The 27,545-nt window shown below is 43.5% G+C and overlaps 2 protein-coding genes across 2 annotated transcripts in view; one reads left to right on the top strand and one right to left on the bottom strand.

Annotated features, from left to right (window-relative positions):
- CMTM4 (CKLF like MARVEL transmembrane domain containing 4) overlaps positions 1-25,665 on the top strand; it is a 57,279-nt gene extending 31,614 nt beyond the window's left edge. The window contains exons 2-4 of the mRNA XM_015587662.2: positions 8,661-8,837; positions 16,828-16,926; positions 17,957-25,665. Coding sequence (XP_015443148.1) covers positions 8,661-8,837; positions 16,828-16,926; positions 17,957-18,121 — 441 coding nt within the window. The 3' untranslated portion in view covers positions 18,122-25,665. The remainder of the gene's footprint in view (positions 1-8,660; positions 8,838-16,827; positions 16,927-17,956) is intronic.
- Positions 25,666-26,331: 666 nt separating this feature from the next.
- Positions 26,332-27,545, bottom strand: part of CMTM3 (CKLF like MARVEL transmembrane domain containing 3) — a gene marked incomplete at its 5' end in the record, with an annotated part of 4,212 nt that continues 2,998 nt past the window's right edge. The window contains one exon of the mRNA XM_006909730.3: positions 26,332-27,527. Coding sequence (XP_006909792.2) covers positions 27,499-27,527 — 29 coding nt within the window. The remainder of the gene's footprint in view (positions 27,528-27,545) is intronic.

Raw genomic sequence — 27,545 nt, 5'->3', positions numbered from 1 at the left:
GAAAGCAGCTCGTTTCCTGTGTCCTCTACATGTACTTCATTAGTAATTTAAATGGTCTGAATATGTAGCTTTTGGGGCAGGGCGGCATCTGCAGTAAAATGTTGTGGGCATTCTTTTGGCAAGAAAGATGCTGACCATCCTATGGTTTTCTGAAATCATGCGCAGTTATATCATCAAACCACATAATGAGGTTTTCTAGACTTTATTAAAGACAAGAAAATATTTTGTACTTCATCGGGTAATGCTGTCTGTATGCTGTAGGTAGTAGCCAGTCAAACTGACTTTGGTTTGTCTGAGATATGTTGTGGCCAGCCATTGTCGACAAGTAACCCGTGGGCTTAATGTGTGCATTAGAGCGCATTTATGCTCTAAGTATAATAATTTATGTTAAAAGTGAGAGTTCTGACAAAAAAAGAAAGTGAAATGCAGTCTTTTGAGTTTAGTCCTTATGTATGGCTTTAGGAGTCCAAAATAGCAAAATTGTTTACACAGTAGAACCCAGTTTGGAAAATGTGTCAGGAGCATTGGTTGAGCAGGCCTTGTGACGAGGGCCAAGCTCAGACCAGATCAAGCCGGCAGCTGCCTGGAGTGGTAACAGCCTAGACTTTTCTGTCCTCAGCTGAAAACAAAGCTTTCAGGGATGTGAAGTGAGTGTAGCCTGGAGTGTGGCTGGCCGGGCTGCCCAGTGGGCATACCTGGCAGAGCCGCCACCGCCCTGGTGCTCTCCGCTCCCTCTTTCCTTCTGACCGCCTTGAGCCCTTGGCAGCCTCCACCTTTGTCCTCAGCTCTCCTTTTCTTCTTAGCAATAAGGAAGTTACTTGCCTCCACCTCCTGGCTCCTTTGTTAAAAATATTAATCCTACTGCCTAATTAGTGCTCCCTGCCAGCCTGGGTGGCCGTAGCTCCTGGGGCCATCCCTGCCCTTCCAGAGCAGTTTTCTTTTCATTCTCTGCATCTCTCAGATGCATAGTTTGGACACTTTATTTAGCCAGAGAAAACCAGTGGAACCAAAGATCGTATTCAAAGACACTGATCACAGGTGAAATGATTTACACCTGCGTTTAGCTCCTTTGTTTCGGAACCAAAAAATATTTGTTCATTGCTCTGTTATCTCAGGGGAGAGGAGGGTAATATTTTAAATCTACCCTCCTCATGGGATGGCCTCCCTAGAGAGGAGCAACTCAGGTATTATTTTTTCAGAAAAAGTAAGGCGGTACTGTAGTTAGATCTCTTAGAGAATGAGTAATCGAGTTGTGTGCTTTGTCAGAGACCTTCATAGCTCTGGCTCCCTGGGTCTCATACTGTGTTCCTTGAAGAGAAATCATGCAAGGATACTTTTTCCCATGGTCAGGTGGGTTGGGAGAGACAAGACCCTGGATAAGTCATACGTTAGGCACCTGGTATATGAAAATGAGGTATGGGGAGGAACTTGCTTTAGGGCCTTTGGCAAACCTTCTGGTCCACACGATAGAGATGCCACCTGCTCCCTGAGTGTGCGTGAGTATCAGAGATAACGGATGGACTGCGCAGCACAGGGCCTGAGAGCATCCTTATATTAGTGATGCTCCCTAAATGCAAACCATTGTTATTTTGTGATGCCTGGCAATGCACTTGCCTGTTTGAGCCCCTTTGGCAGACCATATACCATGGCTTCTGGCCTGGGAGCTTATGTTTTAAGGTGATCCGTCATTTAACAAACACGTACATTTAAAGAGCAGCTTAAAACCCCTGGCTTCAGGACACAGAAAGATGGTGGGGAAAGGCCTCATGCCTCTTCTGTGTTTCTGGCTCTGGGACCCCATTTTAGCATCAGCTGTGAGCTGAGAATGGAGTTGGTTTCTGAAGCGCAGTCCCTTCCTCGTCCCTCTGCTGCTCTCTCCGGGTTCTCTGTGCTGTACAGCATGAGGTCTTCCAGCAGAAGCAGCGTTTTCACAACTTGCCTGTCGGGTCTTTGTGGCTCAATACAAACCATGTCTCTTCTTGCAAATATTTTTTCAGTATTTGTGAGAAGAGGGACACTTTAATTATGAGTGTGCTAGGGTTGATTAGAGCTTGGTTTGATTCTGAAGGTACTTTGGACCCTGCTGTGTGTGTGTGAGTGTGTGAGTGCACACACACGTGTGCGTTCATCACTAAGTTATTAGGATCCTCAGCAGTTGCTATCCTGCCGGGTAAATGAGCTTCTGTGTTTTACTTTGTGCATTTACACTGTGCATGACCTAAGTTGAGTACTGACCAGCACATGCTTCCTGTGTTTCTCAAACTGGTTTCCCTCCAAACACTGTGATGTAATGTTAATAGGTGTGCTAAAGGGGAAGGGACTTCTGTGTTTGGGTAACATAATCCATGCAACAATTAAAGGTAAACAGGTTTTTCATTGTGAGGCTTTTCAGGACTGTTAATATGCTGATGTGCTCTGAGTACCCCAAGACTGGGGATATAGTTATGATGGAAATAGCTCAGGCCAAAGCTGTGGGGCCACAGGGGCCAAAGCCAAGCACACTGTGAATTCATGACTTCTCTTCTGTAACTGAAAAGGTCAGACTGCATTAGTAGTTTTCAAACTTAAAAGAAAAAAATGTAAAAGCACAACGGAAATATTTTCCCAGTGCATAAACCAGATTAATAATTTACAAACGACGCATTAGTTCAAGAGGCTATTAAGTGTTTTGTTCTTTGGTCAGAAAAGTTTAGAGACCATCGCTAATGGAAGTATGAAAACAGAAGTACTTTGGTGAGGAACTAGGTTCTGTCCCTACCCTCCACCTCATCCCCATCCAAGGAACTCAGTTTGAAAGTGAGACACTACCTCAAACCAGCTTTCCTCTCCTGCTTTTCTCCTGAGACCACCTGAGCCCAGGGCTCTCCCGGAGTCTTCTAAAGTCTTCTAAACTTCAGTACCTCTCTGGGCACTGGTTAGTTATTTCTTTGTGTGTAGAATAGGGGATGTTAGCTGGGTTGGAATCGAGGCTTGAAAGCACAGCAACCTCCAGGTGCCACTGAGCCATCAGGGTCACTGAAGTTGTCTGGCTACATAAGAGGCACTACAGGTTCACATTATCATAGACATCTTCAAATGGATAGTCATTTCTGTAGCTGGTGGTTTTTAAGGCCCCTTAAATTTGTTTTGAAATGCTGTGATTTTTGTTTGTATGTATATTTTAGAATGAGCTTCATTAGGTCCTTTGATGAAGAGGTGACCAAGTTAGATTTGGATTTTGTCTAACCTCCAAAGAGGTCTTCATAGATATTAGGGACACCGTTTCTTCCTGGGGGTCCTTGCCATCACATTAGCGAAAGGCTGACCTTTTCATTATGTGCTGGCCATGAGGCTGCTCTGTGCCCACTTCCTACACTTACGGTGTAGCGGTGGCCAGGAAATAGGATTCCGTGCTATCAAGGAGGCTTTAGAGATGATGAACTTTCTAATAAAGAAATGGGACCACATGGACTTGAGAGTGACTTTCATTTTCCATTAACATTTTTAATGTCATTTCAAAATATTCTTGAATGGTTTCAAAACAAATAAGGATCGGTTCTTTGCAACATTTGACTTACAATAAATCTGGATGTTTGAAAAAGTGTCTATACATAGAATCTTGAGTCTTTAAAATAAAAACACACATATTCATTGTAGAAATTTTGGAAAATAAAAGAAGCCTAAAATAAAATAAAAAAATCTACCCACCATCTAACCACATAGATAGATTCCTGAAATTCTGAATACTTTATTATAAAAGAGTTTAAATAACTTAGTCAGTATCTTTATCTGACAATCTGGTAAGAGTTTGTCTGTAAAACCATTTGGATCTGGTGACTTTAGAGTGAATAAGGTGGTAACATATTCATCCTAAATTTGCAGTTTTGTACTGGATATCCAGGACATGTGCTAATTTAGCATTTTGTCAAAGTGCCCTTTCTTGTCAGCATGGGCTGGATTGTGCTGTAGTAACAAACCTAAAATCTCTTTGGATTAACACAAGGGAGTTCTCCTTCTCTCTTATGTTACACACTCATCTCAGGTCATCTGGAAGCTGGCTGCGCATCAGCCTTTACACAGAGGCCACCCCCACCTGGAATATTGCTGGCTGCTGTGGCAGGGGAGAAAGCATGATGAAATTGCTCACGGTCTCCAAAAGCTGCTGCCAGAAGTTACGGATGTGTCTCATCCACTCACCTTTCGTTGCCCAAACTCAGAAGTAGATCCAGGTTTTGAGGGACTTGAGGCTCACACAGTTTTGGAGGCCCACTGTAAGGAAAAAGATATAAAATTAAAAATATGAAATTAGATGCAATAGTGAGTATTTAGAATGAGAAACACATTCAATTACAAATGTAAAAAGTGTTTTCTTTCTGTTTTTGCCTCTATTAAGATAGATCACATTTGAATTTTAGTATAATCAGTTAACTCTGAAAAAGTATACAAAACCAATCTGAAATGTAGATGGACAGCAGAACACTTCAAATTTTAGATCGCCACTGCACTGCATTGCATTATACAATCAGTACACTTTTATACTACATACATTGACTTCCTAATGAATGTGTGTAGGAGATTGTCACAGGAACATTTGTTTCTTCAGGCTGTTTCCATGCGTTGGAGGCAGTTTTGTGTGCCATTTTATTCAGGAGTGTTGGACTTCGTCAGTTCAAGATTTGTCAAATATGCCAGATCTCATACATTGGGGTGCTTGGGCTGTAATCTCTCACACATATGTACTTGGTCTTTATAGTACCACTGCAGGTTTCTGCCCTATGAACCCTGGAATTCTGATAAATTCTATTTTACGTGATTCCCACCAAAAAGGAAGGAAATGTAGAGTGTGTTTATAATTGCATATTCTGCATTATTGGATATATTCCTGATAGGGCACAACTTCCATTTAGGCACTGATGAAAACAGAATCGTCCACTCACAGTGTTATGCATTTGATGATCTGAAGGATTCTCCACAGATGAGCTTCTGGCTCTGTATGTTTTAAACCCCATCTCTCCTTCACCACCCATACACTCCTATGGCATTGTAGGACCCATTGATCTTGTGGATTGTGGGGCCTGTTTCTTCATCATGATGTCAGATCAAAGCATATCTGGAAGCCATTTGTACTGTGGGAAGGCTCCAATAACTGCACATGGAAGTGACAGCTAAACGCATTTTAACGCCTCTCTCATTCAATGTCCAATTTGCCAAAGCCCCAAAATGCCCATTGCTCTTTATCACCACCTAGCAAAAAGAATTGTGATAGATAGGAAGTTGGAGTGGTGAGTTCTGAAGCGTCATCATTTTGAGAATAAATCTGCCCTGGGAAAGTCTCAAGCACAAATCTCCAACCCCACCATGTGCCTCTTGGTGAGCGGTACTGCTGATTGCCACAGCCCTCCAGAAAGATCTGGGCAGTTTACACTGCCACCAATAGTAACATGGGCTCTCAGGAAGTTTTAAAGTTTTAGAGTAACTTAATCAGCCAGCCCTTTCTCTCTCTCTACTTTTTGATGCCGGCAATCATAATTAGCTCCAGTTGTGGAAACCTGACGACCTTTTAATATCAATTTACTTATCAACTATGTAAATATTGACTCCTGGTCAATTGGTAGGTGCTACGTAGGAGGGCCTCTCTCCAAGGGCACCCAGGATCTCCTGCTTAGCAAATACAATAGCTGTTCCTCATTTACATCTTGAATGTCTCTGTGCAATTTTACATGTGACATTTGTCTACTTCAAAGTTCTTATGTGTGGAATGACTTTTTACTCTGGTTGTCTTGAATTGTTGACTCCCAGTATAACAATGAGTCCTTATTTTCTTCTCATTGGTTGATGAGTAGGTTTTACTTCAGCAGTAGATTGTGCTGGAAGAAAATTTGACATTTGCTGGGCCAAAAGCAGGCAAAAAAAAGTGTACTGCCTATTAGAAAAAGTATTAGAAACCACCTAAATACCCATCAATAGGAGATTAATTAAATTATTGTATGTGTATAGTTGTGAATATATTTATGAATCTTATCTCTACATCTCTATATATGAATTATTGTGATTTATAATAAGAAATATATATTTTGTCTTCATTCCGTTTCTGGCACAGAGCTCTTAAAACCCTTAGAATTTCCTAAGTGAAAAAGGTGTCTCTTGATAGTCACAACAAACCCCTTTCAACTACACCTGAGTTTGTGTTAACGAGATGACTTTTGGAAAGCACCTAAGGATGGAGGCTGGTTGTCAGGGGAACCAACCTGGTGATTAGAGGGTTGGAATTTTCAACCCCACCCACCGACACTGGGATGGGGAAAGGGCAGGGGACTACAGATGAAGTTCTATAAAAACTCTTGAACAGGAGAGTTGATGAGCTTCCATGTCGGTGAACCTTCCAGGTGGGTGAACCAGAATGCATTCCCGTGCGGGAGGGTGGCAGGTACATTCCAAACTCCGCAGGGACAGAAGCTTCTGTGTTTGAGACCCTTCTGGACCTTGCCCTTTGTATCTCTTTATCGAGCTGTTCAATCGTATCCTTTCATACCCTTTATGATAAACCATTAATAAACTGTGTCATAAATCTGGAACCTTCTCAACGAGGCCTTCCATGGTCACCCTGCCTAAAATCTCAAACACTCTTGTCCTAGTGACATTTCATTCTCCTTCCCTGCTTTGATTTCTCGTCTTTTATCACTGCCTAACATACTGTATTTTTCATTTTTCTAAAACTTTTTCATTAGCATATGAGCTAGAGAGCAGGAAATTTTTTTGTGTTGTTCACTGCTGTATTGAATGGCCTATTAGATTTGCATATTCTTGAACCGATGCTTATTTTAATATTTAAGAATGTAGGTGTTACCTTCCTACACAAATATGGTTGAAATTAGCATACCAGAAACATTTGTAACTCATCAGTACAGTGTGTTATTTCTTGCCCAAGATTGCTAGATCCAATTACAGGGGTAAAAAAAAAAAAAAAAAAAAGTTTAGGAGTTTCCCTTATATGAACTATTTCTTTGTGAATTGATTGCAAGTCAGGCATGTAATTCAGATGGAGAATTAAAGTCTATGGTTCTGTAGGGAATTAGGAGAGCCATTGAGAGAAGCACAAAGTGTGTGCTTTAAGACCCATGTCTTTAATGACTTATAATAGAAACGTGAAACGCGTGTTTTTGTGTGGAAGTATTGACAGTGGGAAAAGCAGAGCCACCCTTCATTTCCTGTGGAGATGCTAATAAGTACATCAGGAATTGTTGGTGTGGGTTTTCAGTGGCTCCATGAGCCCCGGATTGCTGGCTGCATGCGAGTTACTGTGCTTAGTGTCTTGGGCGTAGAGAGCGATGGACTGGCCCTGACCTTCATAAAGCTCAGAAGGTGGAGAAATGCATAATGGTAAGTATAAAAAAGGGTAGAACGCAATCACAGACAAGCAGGCTTTCCTAAGAGAGGGTGGAATCAGATAATGCCTGGCAGAGAGCGCCACAGTCAGGGAAGGCATGGGGCGGAGGTGGCATTGAGTGGAACATTGAAAAGCACGATAGGCAGAGAAGAGCCCAGAACTGCCCATGCCTTGCATACTTCCCACACTTTAATCATCTGGAGACCATGTCAAAAATGCAGATTCTGACTCTGTAGGTCAAGGAGGGGAGACAGAGATTCTGCATTTCTAACACGCTCCCTGGTGATGCCGATGTCACTAGCTCTAAGGACAAATCTGGGACAGTGGGGATGCCTGCCTGTACTTCCTTGACCTTTGAGGTGGGGTCTGGCCTGGAAGCTCTGGCATAGGCTTGACATGCGGTCGATTGTGAGGTGCTCTGTTAAAGAAGTGAAGTGGAGGCCGGGAGCCCAAGACCGATCCAGTTTTAGGTGCGAGAGCACCTCATCTTTCCGTGATCACAGGGCCGTTAAATCAGCCTTTGGGCCTCTTCTTCCTCCTGAAATCTTCCTTTGAAAGCTCACCTGGTAATTTTCTGTTAACACTTATTTTACTTTATGATCTCTAAGCTCTTGGGATATATTGTTAAAATGTTCCTTTGGTCCTTCAGGAAGAAATTGATTCTATAATTGGTAGATTTAAAAATGTTTTTATCAGCTGCCAGTCTGCCTTTTTGTGATCAAGCTCAATGATAAACTTTTAAAAAGCATAGCTTATAAATTAGATAAATGGACCTCGTTTTTAGGGACTTCTAATTGAGGGAAGAGATTATACCATCCTTAAAGCCATCAGGATCCCAGTCAGCCTGTGTGACCTCAGCATGAACTGCAAAGGTAGTTGCAGATGGCATAAAATGGACACCACGAGGATCTCGCCTTCTCAATGTTTGACATAGTTGTGGTAGAGACTAAATCAGAAGCGTGCATAGGCAGAGGTAAAACTAAAAACATCGCAGAGATGTTCCTTTCTGCTCCCTCTCAAGGGCCACACCGCACCAGACTGGCTTTAGCGCACTGTGCTGGGGCTTAGTTAGGTACATGGGGAATTTGATCCTTTCCCGAAGGCCCCATACCTGTTCTTTCGGAAGAATTGGATCAGGTCATATTCTCGATAATGATACTGCTGTCCTCAGAGGAAAACTCTGTGGCTGCATGTGATGGTGGTGGTTGAGTTTTTTTTAAATGTGGTAGGCACATATGTGCACCGATGTGTGCTGAATATACACATACATGTGTGTGTCCCATTTTCTTCCTAGATTTTGGCCCTGATTGCATTCATCTGCATAGAGACCATCATGGAGTGCTCCCCGTGTGAAGGCCTCTACTTTTTTGAGTTTGTGAGCTGTAGTGCATTTGTGGTGACTGGAGTTTTGCTGATTCTGTTCAGTCTCAACCTTCACATGAGGATCCCCCAGATCAACTGGAACCTGACAGTGAGTACAAGTTGCCACTCTCTGACTGCGAAAGGATCGGGTGCTACTCGGCTCCAAGGGAAAGTTGGAATCTCTCCATTTCGTGTTTGGTTCCAGTTTATTATGCTACTTAACTAGTCCATTGTAATTCAACTGTGAAATTTTAAATTTCTTTACCGGGTTGACTAAAACTATAAAATAAATGGAATCTTCACTAATAGTAGAAACATCATAATAATTATTTTGACCTCTTTAAAGATGTCATTTCAACTTCATGATCCTCTGAGATGATTGGTAATGTTGATATTTACAGAATATGTGAAAGAGAAAATAAAGTTAATACATTTTTGCATATTTTTCGCACTGGACCCAAAAGCCATTTACAAAAAAAGTGTTGATTCAGGAAGAATAGAAAATATGAATAAAAATGCCAGTACCTTGCAAAGTCTAGGAATATTATTAAATTCAAAGCAACTGGGAAGACCCGGGAGGTTTAGTAGTTTGATCAGAGTCTTAAGTGGACATGTGTCTATTCAAAGCAACTGGGAAGACCCGGGAGGTTTAGTAAAACTACTAAAGAGTCTTAAGTGGACATGTGTCCTCTTCTCTCTGTGGTTTGGGTTCTTAACCCTATTTGACAGCCTTGCCCTCTGATTGGCAGGGGAAACTCAGGGCAGGTTACTCCCAGGCCCCTTTCCCTGGACTTATGTTACTTGTCCTTACTGTGCTAAACAAGAGAGGAAACTTAATAGTGCTTGGTTTTCTTGATATTTCTTTGCAAATAAGCACGTGCAAGAGCTCAAAGGGAATCAGAGAGACACAGGAAAGCAGTCAGCTGCCTCACCCTTCTGTGCCAGTGGGAGGAGAACCCTGTGGGCCCCACAGCTGCTAAGAGGGCCATAGGAGGAGGGGAGGGGGCAGGGCTGAGACCGCCTACCCTCGGGGGAGCTCCTCTCTCTTTGGCAGGTGCTGGGTGTGTGCAGCGCTGCAGAAACAGTGGCCCATGTGAGGGAGCCAGGGAGGAGGCCGGAGCTTGTTGCCTTGCCTGGCAGGGCCACTCTCATGATGACCCTGTGGGGTGCCACGGAGAGGGTCTTTCTGGCAGGATGCTCTCTCTCTGTTATTTGAACTCTTTTAGGAGGAAAAATAAGAGGAGAACTGAACTAGAAAAATTGATGTCTGTTGAAAACTCAGCTGGTTTGATCTCAGCATTGAAAACTGAGAAAACTGTGATTTAAATTTAAATTTAAACTTTAAAACCTCAAGATATTGGAGGCATTTTTGTCAAGTTTTTGTGACAGGTTTTAATATCTCAACCATTTTTAAGATAAAGTATAAGAAAATGTTTACAGAGTTGTGATCTAAATTGATAGTGTGGTAGATCGTATAAGAGAACCTTACCAACCTCCCCCAACCAATATTCAGGCTCCACAGGGTCAAGGTTCACTGGTATCCCAGATTCCTGTTTCTAAGGCCTTCTCAATCAATAGTTGTTGAGGGAAGAGTGGGGCTGGGTTGTGAGTGAATCCTATCAGAAGACCTATTTGACAAAAAAGCAGCTTCTGGGAAGGTTAAGACCAGGGCCTTTGAGTTGGACAGACCTGTCTGGCTTCAAGTCCAAGGTGGCTCTTAGGGGCTGTGTGGTGATCCTTGGGAAAGCCACTTAGAGCCTCATGTTGGTAAAGACCCACCACTGGTAAAATGGAGATGATAATATTTTCTTATAGGGCAGTTTTAAAAATGAAATGAGATAATATGTATAAAGGTACCTCACACCAGTGGACACTGGTTCCAGTCTGATAAGTAGTAATTTTAGCATAAGTAAAAGGCCCCTGTTGTCTACCAACTGTATCATTCTCTTGTAGACTTCTACCAGGTTTGATTCAACTCCTTTAATTCTGTCTTATCTGCTTATTTGACAGCCATAAATCTGTTAAAAGACTTTATACTTCATATTTCTTACTAATCCATCCTGGCCTTTATCCTCCAAAATACCTATTTAGTGATCTTTCTGGAATTCTGATTTTTCTATTTAATCGTGAAAGACTTTTCAGTTGTTGGCTACCACACCATCTGGTCATATCAAAGTACATCTTTTTTACTGGTCAATGAATGTCCATCCTTGTCTTCTGGCTGGTGTTGGCTAGGGCAAATGGTTAGGTGGTACTGTGTCACTTGAGAATACTTTCCTGTCCCTTGGGATCCTTTTCAGAATTTCTACCCTTTAGAGCAGATGAAGGTGTACACTTATCCAGCAAAAGTGTATGTGAGTTACATGAACTTGAAGAGATGGTATTTATTGTATTGAAGAGTGCTCAGATCATCTGTTCTCTGGGAGGGCAGCAAAAGTGAGTTCTTCAGGGTTGATCCCAGCTCATCAAGTCACTACAGAGGGTTGGCTTTCGATGTATTGTTTCTCTAACAAGTTGGTTAGAGTATTTTTGTCCCCAACAGAGCCTGCCGATGAGTGAAACAGGATGTGATTGGTATGGATTTAGAAAAAATGGGTTATTTCAGGAGCTTAGGTTGACACAAATATGCATGAAAAATGGTAAATAAGGAGGTTGACATAAAGTATATGTTTTGTACAAGCATAATTTGAAGCACTCAGAAAGATTATGGTAATGTAATTTTTTTTTTTTTGATGAGTCTATGGAACTTATTCTGCAATATTTGTTTTTCTCTGTATAATAGGAGCTCACACACCCATGTGTTCCACCTGTGTTTACCTTGATCAGTACCACCTGCCTCCTCCCCCACCTCATGCCTCTCTTCCATCCCCTTCAGACCCTGAAAGCCTTCCTTAGCTGGCACTCAGAGCCCATCAAGGCCTGCTCATCCAAACATCTGTAAAGAGGAAGGGGGATCTACACATGCCTTCTCTATTTCCCTACCTCCTAATCCCTCTTTTCTCACTGTTTATCGTCAAATACAGCATATTCAGAAAATTTTGTAAACGTTAATGTATAATTTAATGAAGAATGATAAAGACTGTGTAGCTACCACCTGGGTCCAGAGATAGGATAGTGTCAATACCCCTTCCCAAACACAGCTACTGCCCTTCTCCCTAGTCTATGACTTTATATCTTTGAAAATCCTCTGGTCAGGAACACTGGGGGTCTCCACGTTCCTGGATCCTCTGATTATTCTTCAGTCCTCCCCCACTAAACATTTCAGGGGGAACTTGCTGCAGAACGCTCAGTCCTTCTGCCATCCTCTATGCTCTTGCCTCCTGTGACACCACATTCTCCTGGTTTTTCTTTTTCTTCCTTGGTATTTCTTTTCAGTGGCCTCGGTGGCCCCTACTCCCCCCACAGATCCCTTCCTATCCGAGAACCCAGGCCGGTGCTGTGGTGCATTGAGAACAGTCTGAAGTCACCCAGAACAGTCACTTGCAGAGCCCTGAGGCTTTGGCCATGATTCATTGTGTGGTGTTTTCTGACACCACTTTTGAGACCAAATGTGCTGGGGTTTTTTTGTGACACTGACTATGCATAAGTTTTTCATACCAAGAAATTTCCTAATTTTCTAACACCAAGTGGGTGTCTAACAGTTCACTTCAGACATCAGCCACAGATGGGGTTCCCAGGTGACCTGCACTTCTGTCTGGCCAGCTGCAGATGTGGAATTCCCACACCCCGCCTCCTGAGGTTCGATAATTCTCTAGAACAACTCACAGAACTCAGGAAAGTGCTTTACTTACGATTATGGGTTTGTGATAAAGGATACAACCATGAAACAGCCAAATGGAAGCGGAGATGCACAGGGCAGGGTCCCGAAGTCTCAAGTGCTGGAGCCACTATCCCATGTAGTTGAGGTGCAAACACCCTCCTAGCACGTGGATGTAGTCACCAACTCAGAAACTCCCTAGACCCCGTAATTCAGGGTTTTTATGGAGATTTCACTATGTAGGCGTGATTGATTCAATCATTAGCCATTTGGAGACTGAGCTCAATCCTCAGCCCCTCTCCCTGGTCCCTAGAAGTTGGAGGTGGTAGAGCTAAAAGTTCCAACCCTCTAATCACCTGGTTGGTTTTTCTGGTAACCAGCCCGGATCCTGAAACTATCTGGTGACTCCAGAGAGTCACCTCATTAGCATAAACTCTGGGTGGGTGGAAAGGGCCTTGATATGAATGACAAAAGAAGTCTTATCACTCCAGAAATTCTAAGGAACAGGGACAGGGACCAATTATATATTTTTTGTTATACAACACTCATCTTCTCTGGGATTCAATTTCCATATTTTTAAAAGTGGAAGAAAATAATGTGTTCCGCCTTATAGGTATTTTGGATAAAAATTAGATTAGGATTCACTGAGTTGCTGGAGTTATATGGTTGGCGCAGTAGGCTCTCCATAGATGGTAGCCACCACTGTCGTCAGTCTTATGATTGTCCCTTTGATACTGGGACCATTTGAGCACAAGTCAGTGCACAGTGTTGTAAACTTCCTTTCAGCTGTGTGTAGAGCTAAGACTAGAGCCAGCCACAGTACCCAGGGGTTTGGGAGCAGTTGCTGTGACAGCCCGGGACTGGACCTGTTTATAAATGCCTCGTCTGTGATCGTTTCCAACGATCATGCTCAAACACCTGCTTTGTGCCAGGTTTTGGGAACTGAAAGTATAGGGTAGGTAGGTGCACGCTGCTCTACTGTGGTATGTGTCCTCTTATGATCCAGTTTAGTGTAAGGCCTGGGAGAACACAGGCGAGGAGGGAGTGGATTCCTCAGGCAGGAGCCCTGGAGTGGGTCAGAGAAAAGGCCAGATTCCAGTTCGGCCTTGAGGGATGAACGGATGGTTGCCGGGCACAGAGAACGGAAGCATGGGGCATGTCGTCGGTGGCCATTCTCTGGGCTTGGAGCAGGGTTACAGACGCAGGGCCTGCTGGGGTCTGGGCACGTGGTGTAAATGGGCGAGTGAGAAGATGGACCCGGGATGGGGAGGCGGAGAAGTTGGTCTTCCTACTTGGCCCCAGCCAATTGTGGTATCGCGTCGTGGGACCCCTGGAACACATTTTCAAGAGCAGCTGGAAGTTGGGTTTTGTTTTGTTTTACTTTTCTTAGAAGTTAGTTTTTATGTGCAGGCTTCTGGTGTTTAAATGTTGGCTTATTCAAATTTGTTTTGAACACTGTACAAGTCAAACATATCTATGGGCCAGATATGGCCCATAGGCCTCGAGTTATTGCCCTCTAGGCCAGGTCCCCTTGATCTGTTGTCAGAGTTTCTTGGGCTCACACCTGTACTTGCTGGTGTGTTACTGAAGGAGAGACCTGAAAGCATGCGTATGTGAGGGCAGCCTTCCTCTTCATCTCCCAGTGTAAGGAGGGCTGCAGCCTTGGGTGCGTTAGGGGCCAGACAGGAAACGTAAGGTGGCTGGGCAGGGTCAGTGGACTGCAGGGAGTGGGGACGACCGTGGCAAACTGGAAAGCATGTGGCGATAGAGTACATGTCTATTAAAAGTATAAAAAACAATGAAGCACCAATGTTGACTAACCGCCACCCCAAAATCCACGTCTGAGGGCATGCCTGTGTGTGCCGCTTAACACGAAGGGTGAATCTCTAGCCTTGATTTTATTTCATGGCCGTGGAACCCAAGAGTCGATGCTGATTAACTTTTGCAGCACTCTAGCTTCAAGCCATTCATTCATTCATTCATTCATTCATTTTCAGTTTTAAGCTTTTTAAACTGTGCAACTAGTAAGTGTTTATTATAGAAAAACTGGAAGTTATAGATAATGAAATAGGAAAAAATCATATGATGATTCAAGAGATGAAAATGTATGTCTACAGAAAAGCTTGTAAGGTCATAGTAGCATTATTTATAAATGAAAAAGTAGAAACAATTGAAATGTCCATAAACCGATGAATAAAAAAAATGTGTTGTATCCGTACATGAAATATTATTCAGTGTTAAGAAGGAACGAAGTATTGTTATATGCTACAATATGAATGAACCTTAGGACTATTATACCAAGTGGGAGAAACCAGTCACAATAGGTTTCCATAGAGACAGAAAGCAAACTGGTGGTTGCCTGGGAGTAGGGGATGGATGAAGAATTAACTGCTAATGAGTATGAGGTTTCTTTTTGAGGTGCTGAAAATGTCCTAAAATTAGATTGTGATAATTTAATTGTATGCTTTAATTAGATGTATTATATGGTATATGAATTACATCTCAATAAAGCTGTTAAAAATTCATATGTAACTGAACCCATCCAGGGTCACCACTTGTAACACTTAAGTAAAAACTCATTTTCTCTAGACTGTCTTTCACATATGCAATGTGTGTTGTGTGAGTAGAAAAAAGTGGAACCATTAAAGTCATGCTTTTTGATTTAAATTACCTTGATTATCTTCTGTGTTACACAATTGTATCATTACTTTTAATAACCTTATAGTGTTCTTTTATGGAAATGCCATTTTATTTAACAGAGCCCCTATTCTTGAGCATTTTTGTTTGCTTCCAGTTTTTTGCTATTTTAAATAATATAACGGTGAACATCCTTATACTTAGACCTTTTTGCACTAGGATAATATATTAAGATAAATTTCCAGATGTGGAATTTGTAGACAAATAACATGAACCTCTTCAAAACTTCTGCTACTTATCAGCACTTTACCACATATATATTTTTACATAATCACCATTAATATGCATACTATTTTGTTTGACTTTTGGCTTCAGCATTGTATGATAAGACATTTTCCCTATTTGTGAACAGTCTGGTTTGGAAAGTACATTTTATATTCTTCTTTATCCCTGTAGCACCTTACCCAGAGCTGAGTGTAACTAAACACTTCTTGGTTTGCATTTGTGAGAAATTTGCCCAGGCCTCACACCTTGGTCAAAGCTGAAAGATATTACTGCTGGCAGACCATCTCTGAACAGTTTCGAAGTCAGAACTTTGCTGCTCCCATGAGCCCATACAGAGCACTGGCCAGTGTGTTGGGGTTCCTGCTGCACAGGCTCAGTACTGTTATGATGCGAACATTGCCTTTTTTGCATCTTTAAAAATCAGAAATGGACCTCGAAGCCAGACCAGCCGGGGGGACCTACCTGGTGTTGATGGTCCAGTCAACAGGGTACTGAAGCAGTTTAGGATTTTGCCTGCATTTTCTTCCCCTGGAAGATCACAGAGGCACTCAGGTATAACCCAGGCTGGTGGGGCCTGATGCCAAAGTAGTAATAACAGAAGTAACCATAAATGTACAGGAAACGCTAACTACAGGCCAGGCACAATGATCGGCTCTTTACATGTGTTGTCACTTAATTCTTAAGAAACTCTAGGAGAAGGGGGTGTATTTTCACATAAGATGTAGAGAAGCGAAGTGCCTTGTCCAAGGTCATGGTTGGTCAGGACCCAAGTCTGGCTGTGACTTTTAATCACTGTGCTGTGGTCCTCTTGACAAGTAATACAGGAGTTAAATCTTTGAAGCATTGGATATGTAACCTGATTTGCTTTGCAAGAAGCTTAGGAGCAAATCCTTTAGGCTTTAACGACAGAGGCTTGAAAGACTACATAAAAAAGAGTGTGAGGTCTGGTGAAGTTTGTTCCCTAGGTCTGAAAATTGCTCTGGAAATGTCACGAATGAGGGGATGTTGGAGGGGATTTCGCCAGTTTCAGTACATTCTGGGCTCTTGGAGAGCTTTGTCCATGCCAGGATGATTTGAATGAGTTTTTGAAAGATGACAATAGAACCTCTAAATAGTAATTAGTGTGCATGTCCTTGATGTGTTAGCAGTTTGGGGTTCTCAAAGAATGTCATTAAGAAATGGTAGCATGGTTGCTTAAAATGTAGATTTGGCTGTGGTAATTTATCAAGTATCATCATAAACTGTTGCCATCTTTGCCTTCTTTTGTATGACCAACACCCCTGGGCCATCGAGACTAAAATATGGAGCCATCAGAGAGGCTGGGTATTGTGCTTCTCATTTTGAAAGTTCTTCAATGGCTTTTAGGGCAAAGCATGAAATGATTCTTTTCAAATGATTTTATTTTATCTTTTTTCATCAGGATTTGGTCAACACTGGACTCAGCACTTTCTTTTTCTTTATTGCTTCGATCGTCCTGGCTGCTTTAAACCACAAATCTGGAGCAGAAATTGCTGCCGTGGTAAGTGAACGCAAGTGGTTAAAACATGGACTGATTTGTATACTTTTTGTGACTTGCTCTCCTCTGTTGCTGTGTTCAGAGCATATGTCCTACTTCTTTGCCAATGATATTGGGACCAATGGAAATCCCAGTTCCTTCAGTGCTATGGTTCTCAAAAGTATGGTTCCTGGAACAGCAGCCTCAGCATCACTCAGGAACCTGTTAGAAATGCCATTCTCAGGCTCCCCAGAGCCACCGAATCAGAAATGTATTTTAACAAGCCCTCCAGCTGATTAAGTTGCACGATTGGATTTGAGAACCCCTGTTTCAGTCTGTTTCCAACAGAGCCGTGGATGTCCGTCTGTCAGTGAGGTATGGGGGTCTTAATGAAGATGAACACAGCCTTGGCACCATTTAGCAGTCAGATGACACTCTTGCTCTTTAAGGTGGAATGCTGTGGCGGGTGTGGTGAGAACCAGATGATGTGAGACCTTCACTCTCTGCACTCTGCATCTCTGTGTTGTTCTGCGATTACAAAGAGTGTGTAGCACTTTTGTAATTGGGGGGATTAAAAGGTTTATAAAAAATATATTAAAGTAGCTGCTCTCCCAGAGTCACTCAGTAGATTTATCAGTTATTAAAAATAAGTCAAACTCTGCTGCTTCTCATCCTGGAGCTGCCCACTTGGAGCCGTCCAGGTAAGAGCAGTCGGACAGCAGGTAGGGCTCGGGGGCTGTGATTTGGAACATCAGGTCTTATGGCTTGAGTTGGGCTCACATATGAGACCCTGGTTTTCCGTCTACATGGTATTTGTCTACATGTATTTTCTCATTTGAGACCGGTGCCCATTCCGGTGCTGTAAAAGAGACATTTTTGTGGTTAAAAAAAAAATAGATCCAAAATACTTTGAAGGAAACCTCAGGCTGTCTTCAGGTCAGGCAGGACTTGCGTGGGTCATATGACTAAAGACTTGGCTATGGCACTGACAGGGCAGCTGTTAGACACCCTATAGACTGCTGAAGTGCCTGAAGACCGTGCCTGTTTCTTATAGATATTTGGCTTCCTGGCAACTGCAGTGTATGCAGTGAACACATTCCTGGCAGTGCAGAAATGGCGAGTCAGCATCCACCAGCAGAGCGCCAATGACTACATCCGAGCCCGCACGGAGTCCAGAGACGTGGACGGTCGCCCAGAGATCCAGCGTCTGGACACATGAGGACCTGCCAGAGTCCTTCTCCCTCTCGTCCTCGTGCCCATCCTTTCAATCAAGTTTTCTTTCCCTCATCACGTCGGATTTTCATGTGATTAAGCTGAATTTTGTCCTCTTTGGTAAAAGTTCATTTTGGGAAAGGGTTTTCAGAGTGGCCTTGTTGGCAGGTATGGGAGGCAGGGAGCCCCCATACCCAGCCGTTCAGACAGAGGTGGGTGGGAGAGGCCTACGGATTCTCCAGCATTTGGTGGCCATGGAAGCAGCTGGCCTCCCAGGCTGCCGTGTCCACTTTAGGTCTTCGTTGTCCTTGAGTACAGGCTTCCCATCTGACTCAGAGTCACCCTGTGATATGTATTTGTAACAAGTCAAGACTTTGGATTAAATGAGGGCTGCTAGAAGAAGGAAAAAAAAATCAAGAAATGGAGGTCCAGGTTTGGAACGGTCAGCCCACAGTGACCCCTGGCAGCCCTCAGCGTGTGCTCCAGGTGAGCGCTTGGTCTTGCTGCTGGGATCCTTCCCTGCTGCTCGTCTTCCATGTCCAGGGCCTCGAGACAGCCAGCACGGGCCTGGGAAGCCACGTGTGGCACTGAGGGTCTTGGCGATGCTGGTGGATCTCTTTGCTGGGTCTGGACTTTGTGGGGATGGGAAAAGCTGGTGTCCTCTTGGGACGGCTCCACAGGACTGCTGACATGCAGGAGGGGTCGCCTTTCGTTTTCCACCCTACTGAGAAATCACTTGATTCTTCCTCAAACGAATCACCTCCCTGAATCCCAGATTCTCCAGGAATATGGAGACCGTCTTGCTTTCCACTTTCCTATCTACCCTTAATACTTTGAGGCTGAATTGCAGATTTTCTGTAATTTTACCTTCTCAGGTAAAAGCCAGGAAAGAAATACAGTCCATTCCACCAGCCAGAACGCTTGCCAATTTGCTGTCTTGTGGACCACAGGTAGGGGTACACCTCTGTTTTAGAAATGCGTGCTAATTTTCAAATGCCTGAGAAGAGTTCTAAAGTGATTCTGAGTAGACTTGTCTAGGATTTGAAAATACTTGAATTTGTACCATGACACATCCTTTCACTGATATTTCAGAAGGCACGAATTGAAGCTTTTTGTGCCTCAGGATCAAAACTATGAACATCAATCTTGGAAGTTGTTGGGGAAAATTCTAGTTATGTTAGGTTTTGATTGATTCTTGATAAAGTGAAGATTATTGTGGTGAATGAGTTAAACGAGCCCCTATGATGCTGTAATTTTTTTGTTTTTTTCCTGTTAGAGACATTGTCTCTTTTATGGAAAAATTGTTTTAACTTGTCAGGTTTTCACTCTTTGAACTGTTTTTAATGTTTACAAACCTCATTCTAGCTCTAATATTTTGCGATTAGCCCTCACCAAGGAAAAAACACTGCTGGTGGGAAGATTTTGCAGTAACGTGGACAATCCCTAGGATCTTGTGCTAGTGAATGATCACAGTTTTAGCAGGGTACTGTGTAGAGAGAGAGAGAACGTGATTATGAATATATCTTTGAAGGTGGCAGGAGGAGAGCACGTGTGAGAAAGTATCCATCTATGCATGGTGGCATTGCTTTCTTCGTAAAAGAGCAGTGCTGAGAAATAGGTCAGGTGACACTGCTAGGCTGGGGACTCTATAGGAAATGCTACTCTGCTGTCTCTGAAGGCTTGGGGTTCGGGGTTAGCTCCCTGAACTGAACGTCCAGTACACTCAGTTCTGCTGCAGTTCCTTTCTGAGGCAGTGGCCCAGGTCACATGTCCAAGCCCCTTGTCTGCTTCAGGGCCCATGGCTGTGGTGCGGACCCAGCTGGTCTGGTGGTAACTCACCTCCCTCTGCTCCCCTAGAGGGCAGCCAAGCCTGGTCACAGCCGGGCACATCGCCCAGAAGGTCTGATTGAGCCCTCTTCGCATGTCTATTGGGAGGCAGGACAAATTGTGCTTCACAAACTTTGAACCTATTACATGTAGTGATTTTTGAGGAGATTCTGACATCTGGATTTTATCTGTTCATTTTATATATTTATTTTGCATTTGTTGAGTGTATACACATAGTCAAAATTAGACTTATCTCTCTCTGTGAGTTGCATTTTAAAAAAGAGTCACAAAGACTCAGGCTTGCATTAAATGGGGCCCACTTGGAAGGACCACCCTGAACTTTATCGGAAATCTGCTGGGAATCATGTTACTTGGCCTCAATAAAAAGCCGCCTTTGAAGTGAGATTGAAGAAAAGAAATACCATTCGGGCAGGATTGCTGCCCAAGTTTTCCCAAGTCACTTCAATAAAACCAGTTTATCATCTGGTGGAAAAGAGCCTATTGGCCTCCTGAGGACGTATCGTCAGCTGCAAGAAAGGGTTCTGAAGCCCGTGGAAACTGTAAATGCTGGTAGATGATAAAAAGTGATGACACCTTGTGCCACAGAGCAACTTATGAGTTCATTTGCATCTTAGTGTTAGAACTTTTGAAATTATTTATGTCCTTATAACTATTTAATATCTTTGCCATGAGGCTCTCCCATGGCTTTTGTAAATATGTGTCTTCCTATTTAATTAGCTCCCACTATAACCGGAAGTGGCCAGGTAGGCTCTCTGATTGGTATGATACAGTCATATATTTCGTCACCTACAGCAGTGTGGTGGTGGGTAAGTTATGAAGGGTATATGAGTATTTAGGTGAATGTAAATTCACCTGCGTTTTTCTTATGCTGCCTCTGTGTACAAACAAGACAATATAGATTTGGGAAGCTTAAAAGGACTTTTTTTTTGCAAATTGAAAGAAGCATATTTTTGCATTTTTAACAGTTCCAATATGGACCTATGTCAGTTTGGTTTGTGGTATTTTCAGGCTGAGTCAATCTTAGTGTTTCTCAATTTTCTGGTGGCATAATGGCTTTCATAGTTTGTGCCAAACTTGAAGAGAGCTGAAGTTGCTGTGTGCATTTGAATTTGTTCCTGGAGACTGTATAGTTGAAACCCTCAAGCATTTGGTGGTTTTATATGGATGCAAACATTGACGTCTTAGGAGAAAGTTTATCTTGGCACTGATTTGGTTGATGTGGTAAATTTTTCTTTGATTCTTCTTTATCCTCCCTTCACATTGCTTGAAGGAATGGGGGCAGGGGAGGGAATACCTTCTCCCTTTTATACAGAGAGATTACAATCACGAAAGCCTAAAGACACTTGTTGGCCCCATATAAAGCCAGGGAAAGACCAAGGCATTTACAGTTTAAAATCTCATAAGTTTGATTTAAAGTATTTTATTTTAGATTTTTACTTGGTGCAGCCATAGTCATCCAAGAGAGATTACCTTTGCCTTCAAAAAGGCAAGAATGTAGGCGCCTGCTCAGTCCCAATACCCATGTTTTCTTTTCTTTGGCAGCTTAAACTTAAGGGCCAGCATGAGCAGAGCTCAGCCTGGCCACAAGGAAGCCAGTGAGGACCGGGCCTGGCTCTGGGAGATGGATGACACCTCCAGCCCTTTGTCGCCATTACCTCCCTGGCAGGAAGGCTCATGCCCATAGGTAGGCATGGAGTATCTGACCTCCACCTTGGGTTGGATGCTTCTGGCGAGAGCTTTGTGACTCAGTTGAAAACATTCCTACTCTTTTAAAGTTTGTATCTTCAATTACCTTTCTTCGAAGATTTCCTCATGATTCAAACTTGGGTTAAGGTGGTTTCTGAGGAGAGGAAGCACACATGCTTTGTCTGCACGTGTCTGAATTCTTACTTGCAAGGAATGAGCCTTGATTGACCCCTCCATGTGTCATGTCCTATGTGTGGCCCAGCCTCACCTTTTCTTGTAGACACTCATATGCTGTTTGGGAAACCCCTCACCACTCCATGTGTTTAAGAGGCGGACCAAGTTCTGATCTCTGGCTGTGCAAGATTTTCTCTGGGTTGTTTTTAGATCTTGTCCTAACAGATGAGTATAGAGACAACATGATTCTGGAAGGCAGGGATGATATAAGTGGTTCCCACCTTGCCATCCCTGTTCAAAGCAAAGCAACCATGAGGTCATCGTATTGGGCCGCTGTCTGGTTGTCATTTTTTCCATATCTTGTTTATAGGAAAATAATGATGTTAAATAGGTAGCAAAAGGTAAAAACACTTCCTAGGGCGCGGCTGCTGCTGCTGCTGCTGTCTTTCAAGCAGAATAAAAAGTTGCTTCCTGCTCCAGACACTGCCATTAGCTCGTGAGGTCTCCAGACACTTTTTAGTTCCTAGTGAAGTCTGTAGAACCCAGGAGTTCTCTCTTCCCCAGGTCTTGCATCTTTATCAGCACTCACTTGTAGGACCAGGGAGATGACAGGCTGTTGAGCGGGAACAAGGACAGGTCTGGGAGGTGAGAGGAGGAAGGAGGAGGCCCCATGCCGCAGACACCATCTGCTGTGGGACCGTCGATAACACCAGACTGGTTACTGACCCAGGCAGTCTTGAAAAAATGTGCTTGGTTAACTACCTTCCTGTCCTTTTATCTTGGCAAAAGTGAGGTCTTATGGTCTGGAATCAGATTGGGAGCAAGAACTCATGAATGTTGGGACCAGTGAGTCTTGGCACTCCAGGGCAGTTCTTGGTGTCGCGTTTGAGAACTTGCGGGTCTGGACAGGTGACTCAGGTTCTGGTTTGAGTGCCACCTGAGAGAGGATGCAGGCCTAGCGCCACCTGCCTTGAGCTTTGTAAACTTCCCAGCTCTTTACAAAACCCTTGTTTCTTCTTTTCTCGGCAGATGTTGTTGAAATCATAAAAGCTGTCTGGTTGAGAAGGTAATTTGAAATATTTGACCCTTTACATTTCTTTTATTTTGAAACTGTCTCAGAAAGAAAATACCTGTAACAACTGTTAGAACTAGAATGATTATTTTCTGAAAGTGAAAGTAAACGGCATTTATATACTCTTAGGTTTGAAACAGAGGAGTGGGTCCTGGTATATTTTCTCGTCTTTGGTCTAGATTACGTTCTCATTCATTTGGTTAAAATATGTCAACCTTGGGGATTTTTTTTCTAGTTTTTCTTATTCCATAAACATAACAGTAAAGAAAATGTTACCCACAAGCCCACTGTTTGAATCAATGATGACTTGCCTAGAATTAAGTTAAGATTATGGATCTTTGATTAGTATATCTTTTTCTTCAGGTTAGTTTGTTGTCTACATTTTTAATGCCAAGACCTTAATTCAGGTGACTTGCTATCTCTACACCCTGGAGTGGTTGGGGATGCATTACACAGAAAGGCTGAGAGCCTTCATTAAGGGGTTAATAGCCTGGACTTTAGTGAGCTTTCAGAACTTTTATTCTTCTCATTAAGGGGAGAATCTTGTCTCCTATGATCTTCATCAGCTTTGTTGATGGGATGAGGGTGAGGTCCAATCCAAAGTTTCTCTTCATAATTGTGCCTCAGAGGAGAGAAGGGATGACACAGTTGCTTCAGATAATGGCTTATATGGGATTCAGTAATAATCCGAAATTGTCAAATCTGAGTCCTCTTTGGAGGACCCTGCTGGAAGCATATCCTTTCATCAGGAAAGCCACCTGAAGAGAAGGTCAGGAAATGAGGACGGTGTGGGGATGTGCCACCCATGCCAGGCAGGGCTAGGTCCGATTGCTTCTCTCCATGGGCGGTTAGGCTTTCCTGCCTTTTCCAGAATCAGTTTGCAAGTTTCAGTACTCTGTTTCCCTCTCTGCAGAAGTGAGGAAGGCAAATATTTGGGGCTTGAAGGGAGAACTGGCTGGTCCAAGGGCTGGGGGAAGGCTGGCTCCTGGAGGAAGGCGAGGGCCGGATGGCCGGATAGCCCTCCAGGCTGGCCTAGGCCCACAGAGGGGCCACCTGCTTCCAACTCTTACTCTGTAACCCATTTAAACATGTGTTTTCAAATCCTACCTAATATTGAGATGACATATGTGGATAAAACCAGTGTTTTTCATAACTTGATTTTGATGTGGTTCCCTCTAAGAGAATGCTAGGGATTGAAACTATTTGTATATGTTGTAATTTGTAGGGGTTCAGGAACCCGTGGCAAAACACTTAACTATTTATTACAGGTATGACTATTTTTTCCGCCCAGAGTAGATAATTCTGTTTCTGTATATTTTAAGACAGATAATAATCACTTCACCTTTGGTGCCTTCTGTGTGTCAGTCACATAAATACTCTTGTCAATCATGGAACTGAAAAAAAGTTGTACATTTAGTTAAACCAGATAACACTATTTTTGTAGCATGATTTTAGATTGTGTCCTTTTAATATTGCTTTCAGCAATGCTAGTTTTGAGGTTGGCCATTTTCCCTTTAAATTTCATATGTTGTTTAAAAAAGAAAACAAAACCACCCCTGGCCGTTCCTATCTCCTCTCTGCTGCTTTCTCCCCCACATCTTGTTTCTGCTTATTTAAACAGTCTGAGAGTAAGAGTATATTTCTGTGAAATAATTCTTAATCAGTATAACTGCATTTGGCATTTCTTAACCACTTGTTCAGTTTGGAGAGCCACTGCTCACCTCAGACAGTAAAAGGAAAGTGGTTCCATAAAAAAGGAACAGAACAGAACATCCTTGGTGCTCTGACTTCTATTCTCTGGGTCTAAAACAGTGAAAAGGCCCATTGTCGTGGGCTGTTGAACCCTAGGGTGTTCTCTGGCTTGCTGTCTTCCAGGAGCTTTGCTGCCTGCGTCCTGGAAGACAGGGGAGAGGGGCGGCTTCCCTAGTCCCAGGCTCACTTTCTGCTTGTTCTCAGGTTCCACTCAGATCTCAAGATTGGTTCATGGATGCCCTGGGTAGGCTTGGGGGCCTTTTTTTTGTTTCAGGCCTGAACAAAATAGATTTCCTGCTGTGAGGAGTTTGATGAAATTAAGACACAGATAACACTCTTATCTGCTCCTTTTGCTTTCTGACCCCTGTGGGATACGAGTTCTGTCTAGTCAAGAAAAACCTTGAGGAAACTAGCTGAGCCATTGCAAAATGAAGGAATGGATTTATTGAAACATAAAATTGTAGCTTTTTTTGTCCTTTTTGAGGGTCAGAATACGTAATTATTTTCTAACAAAGGAAGTCAAGTCAGGTGGCTATTAACTCTAATATGATTACTGATTGGTACTTGGTCCAGTGGTACTTTTGGGGGGCAATGTTAATTTCATAACGATTACACTTTGCTTCGTAAAATTTTGACAGTTTAGTAGACACAGCTGTGGGGTATTCTGAGGTCATACCTATTTGGTAAACTTTGGTTTATGGTGTTGGCCAGTCAGAGCTCCTACCCTGGCTTCTCAAACTGACATGGGTGCCCTGGTGTGGGCATCACCAGCTCTGACTGGCTTAGGTTTGACGATCCATTTGGAGTGATTTGGCAAACAAAGCCTCACAATGCCCTCAATTTTCCCCCTATTTCTTTTAAAGGACCAATTTTTCATGGTACTTGTCTTGATTGTTTTCATAGTGTTCAAATCTGTATTTTTGTATGTAGAGGGAAATAATTTTCTCAACACTAATCGCTAATATTGTATTAAATTGTCATGAAGGAGTTGTTTAATAAATGGATATGTAAAAATGGTACTGTCTTTCTCTGCTCTGACTCACCTCCTACCCCTTTGAAAGGTGTGGACCCAGTTCCTGAGACAGGCCTGTTAGGTTGAGGTTTAGCGCAGCCACCGTCCATGGCGTAGGTGTCGACAGGCAGCTCTGCTGGCTTGGCTGGTAAGGTGGAGCACCCACCATATGCCCCTCAGCTCCTGCACATCCAACTTTCATACGTATTTTCAGAACGTGTGTCAAAGTTGGGGCAGGCCTTGTCTCTTCCCATTGGCCTGAGCTGAAACACTGACCCAAGCTCTCCCTCTGAGGCCCCTGAGGTAACCAGTTTCCAACTGTGATAGCTCTGGCATCCACAGTCCAGGGTCTGGCTGCCTGAAAGGTGCTGTGGCACGTTATCCGGATATGTCAGAGGGCTCTGGGCCTCCTACAAGGGGCTGTGGGGACCTGGGCAAGTTACCGAACCTTCTGTCAGTTCCCCGGACTGTAAAACAGGGCTGTGTGAGGAGTAAATAAGCACAGGTGCGAGACGCTTAGTGGGGTGCCTGGCATGGAAGTGCATGTGCACTGCTGCCGCAGCATGGAGCTGTCAGGATTCATACCACATATGTGACCAGTCTACGCTGAAGCATGAAACCAACAGCATTGCTCTGGGTGGTGTAAGGTTTTACTCAAACACACACACTCCAAGTAGGTAGTCAGTCTGGTTTAATCCATTATGGCTATTTTCAGGGTAGGAGATTCACATGCAAAAGAATAAAAGTTACAAATGCCCCCAAAGGGGTCCAGATCTCTGGCTCATTCATAAGGCCTCTTGGGTCACAGGAAATGCTATTTAAGAAGCAGCTTTTATATAAAAAAAAAACTTATATAAAGTTAAAAAATCCCACTGCAGATATATACAGCATAGGTCCCCAGGTGAACACAGAAGGCACGTTTCACCTCTCAACGAGGTGGTCAGGAGACCTGCTCAGGTGTCTAGAAGCACATTGTCCTGAGCTCCCAGGAGCCTGCTGCCTGCCAGTGGGCCCCCAGGGACACAGGGTGTGGCTGGGCCTGCCCAGCTACCTAGGATGCGGGCACTGCTATTGCATCTTTTGGTACCCTCAATCTGTTGGACGTGGTAAGCTAGTCTACGAACTTTTCTTTGAAAGTCTTAGACCCTGATTAGTCATGTCACCTGAAGAAGATAGGCTCTCCAAGGATGTGAGGTGTCAGATATGGGCACCAAGACCCACTCTCTCCTAGATGATAGGGCAAAGGTCAGTTTTCTCTCTGCTTCAAGAATGAAAAGGGAACTGGTGCTCCTTGAACCAAAGAATCTTGGAAGGATCATTCTCGACAAAGTGCCTGGCATGAGCAGGGGCACCAAAGCAAACAAAAGCCACTGGGGCGTGGCGGGTTGGCACTTGGCCCCATGGTGGTTTCTGTCTTACTTGTCTGTTGTCCTGTGTCCTGTCCCACTGCCCCCCACCGCCAGCATGAAATGCTTCCTGCAGTGGGGGTCACAAGGCTGTATGTGCTTTGTCCTTTTGTGCTTATTTTTGGCAGAGAGGTTACTGGGCTTTAAGGTCTGTGGGACAGAAAGGAGAAGGAGTAGCAAAATATTCACGATGCCCTCCCATGCAGAGTGGTTAGATATGCTAAGCCAAGGGGCGCCGTCTAGTATGCTGGGCTTGGAAATGTCACCATGGGGCTGTGAGGAGGCCCACTCCACCAGCAACTCCTGCTGCTGCTTGAGAAGTCACAACCTCCATCCCAACACACCCAGTCCCCTGGCCACACGCTCCGGCCAGTGGATCTGAAGTATAGGAGTGAAGGCCCGCGTGGCTCAGGTTGCCAGGGCAGGGCAGGCCTTCAGTCGGAGTCTGAGTCAGAATTCTCTTCTGAAAGGAAAACAAAGA

The sequence above is a fragment of the Pteropus alecto genome, unplaced genomic scaffold (assembly GCF_000325575.1).
Source record: "Pteropus alecto unplaced genomic scaffold, ASM32557v1 scaffold42, whole genome shotgun sequence".
NCBI classification, from domain to species: Eukaryota; Metazoa; Chordata; class Mammalia; order Chiroptera; family Pteropodidae; genus Pteropus; species Pteropus alecto.
This window is presented reverse-complemented; position numbering and strand designations above follow the sequence as displayed.